This window comes from Macrobrachium nipponense, chromosome 32 (genome assembly GCF_015104395.2).
Source record: "Macrobrachium nipponense isolate FS-2020 chromosome 32, ASM1510439v2, whole genome shotgun sequence".
Lineage (NCBI taxonomy): Eukaryota > Metazoa > Arthropoda > Malacostraca > Decapoda > Palaemonidae > Macrobrachium > Macrobrachium nipponense.
Genome location: NC_061094.1, coordinates 9,660,428 through 9,662,927, shown reverse-complemented (window position 1 = coordinate 9,662,927; position 2,500 = coordinate 9,660,428). Strand labels below are relative to the sequence as shown.

Sequence of the window (2,500 nt, the reverse complement as noted above, 5' to 3'; positions counted from 1 at the left end):
CATGCTTTCTTTTCACAGGTAGTACTTTTTTAACAGTTCATACTTTCTTTTGACAGGTAATACTTTTTTAACAGTTCTTAGTTTCTGTTAACAGCTCACACTTTATTTTAACAGTTCATACTTTCTTTTCATAGGTAGTACTTTCTTTCAACAGTTCCTAGTTTCTGTTAACACCTCACACTTTATTTTAAAAGTTCATACTTTCTTTTAACAGCTCATACTTTTTTAACAGTTCCTAATTTCTTTTAACAGCTCATACATTATTTCAACAACTCATACTGTTTTACCAATTCACACTTTCTTTGTCACAGACTTCGAACAGCCCGATGCTGTCTAGATCGTGAGAGAACTCCTTCTTACGCCATTCAGGTGGTGGCAGCGGATGGTGGAGGGCTTAAAGGTAATTCAGATTTATATCTAGTTTTGTATATCATGTTCCTTTCTCGTCTGATGAGTCGAATTCAGTATTGTACGTAAGTGTGTATGTAGTATATTAATTCTAAAGAATTGTTTCTGTCTTTTTTATTCTTCGCATTTTTTCTGATGAGTTGAATTGAGTCACGTAGAAGTATTTTTACTTATTAAGGGTATTGCTGACAAGAGATGAAAAGTCCGATTTGTTTAGATGTTTGTCAAAAATTGACGTTTTGAAACTTGTCTAACTTCTATATTGAACAATCCCATAAGGTCATTCAATAAAATAAATGAAAGACGCAGAAAGAAGTAAAAAATAACAAACCTTGATAGAAACAAGGCAAAAAAATAAATAGAAAGGAAGGAAACAAAATTAGATGGAAACAAGAAAGTGAAGGGCAGGGAAAAATGTGGATCTTGACTCCGAATGAGGCAATACTACCCTCCACTTCCCCAATCGCCCCCCCCACCTCCCTTTTTCCCCACCACCACCCCACCACCCACGCCCACACCAACTCACACCCCGTCTCTTGAAAGGTGGAAGATTTTAGAAAGTTAACGAAAAAAAGGGTGGGGAGGGGGAATCACCCATACAATTCCAAAATCCAACCGAGGAGGAAATGAAGGGGATTGATTGCTGGGGAAGTTAGAGTTTTGAGAAACTGCAAACGAGAACAATGAGAGCGAGAAGACGAATTAGTTCTTAGAGGCGAATATAGGTGTATTGAAGAAGATGGGTGAGGGCTGAACTAATAATAATAATAATAATGAAAAAAAGAGAGAGAATGAGTTGTTGTTGTGGGAAGATGGAATATGTTGGTGAGAGGCCACAGTTGCCTTGATTACGAAAGTTCCAGGGGGAAAATAAACACAAAGTTGAGAGAGAGAGAGAGAGAGAGAGAGAAGAGAGAGAGAGAGAGAGAGAGAGAAAGATTGGTAAGCTTGGTAAACTCCCAAATCTACAGATAGCTAATGTAAAGGGCATCATTTAATTACTATTAATATTTTCTTTATAATCATTATAACTGTTGACATTTTTGCTGACATTGCTAAGTTATGACTGGCATTTCACCTCTTTGATTCTCTCTTACCATCCTTAGTTTATGTTATCGCAGTAATTTTATTGAATTTAAGAGATCTCAGATTCAAAAGTAGCCACTACTTGAGTAATTCATAATAATTTTTTTTTTATGGTATCAGAAAAAATACTCAAAATAATACTAACACGAATTTTAAGAGGAAAACAAATAATTAAAGAACGTTTATTATTTGGTATTGAGACCTCGTTCACAACTAACTCCAATTATACGACATATTAAAAAAAGTGTCCTTCAACTATTCAGCCTATTTTTTTCTATGCACTTTTCTTCCTGCAATTGTCATCTCTCTCTCTCTCTCTCTCTCTCTCTCTCTCTCTCTCTCTCTCTCTCTCTCTCTCTCTCTCTCTCTCTCGGGATTAAGACAGAAAAGGACAAGGCAACAGCTGAAGTAGAAATCTCCTCCTCAATCTTATCACTGGTTCATTTTTTTCCATCATCTTCTTCTTCTTCTTCTTCTCCTCCGGCGGGTGAGCAGGAACTGGCACAGTGGTCGTAACGGTGGGAGACGAGAACGACGTCGGCCCCAGATTCTCCCGCCCGAAATGGCTCCTGACCGTGCGTGAGGCAGTCCCCCTAAACACCACTTTGGCACTTCTAACTGTCGAAGACCCGGACATCACCAACCAATTTCTCTTTAAGGTCCTTCCTGGCAGCGGATACGGTTGGGAAAGGTTCCAGGTTGTGTCGGTTGGGAATGGCAGCGGCGCTCTGCAGCTCCTGGAAAAGCTGGACTTTGAGGATCTGCGGCAGAGGGAGGGCTTCAGGTTTAAAGTTCAAGTGTCCGATAAAGTAAGTTCGAACTTTGAATTCAGAGTATTTAATCTTTTATTAAATTCCTACTGAAGTCAGTGGCATTGTTCGCGGATACTAACGTCTTATCCAGACTTTGAATCAGTCTATAGCTTTATCTCTTCCAGTAAACTTCTCAGGAATAAGGGGAAATGATTCACATTTCTTTCCATTTGCTTATTTCTAGTCGACGGACC

At 38.7% G+C, this 2,500-nt stretch overlaps 1 protein-coding gene across 1 annotated transcript in view; it reads left to right on the top strand.

The window, feature by feature from the left end:
- The window catches only part of LOC135207194 (putative neural-cadherin 2), a 106,736-nt gene that overhangs the window by 34,540 nt on the left and 69,696 nt on the right, over positions 1-2,500 (top strand). Inside the window, 2 exon segments of the mRNA XM_064238765.1 lie at positions 312-400; positions 1,990-2,303. Coding sequence (XP_064094835.1) covers positions 312-400; positions 1,990-2,303 — 403 coding nt within the window.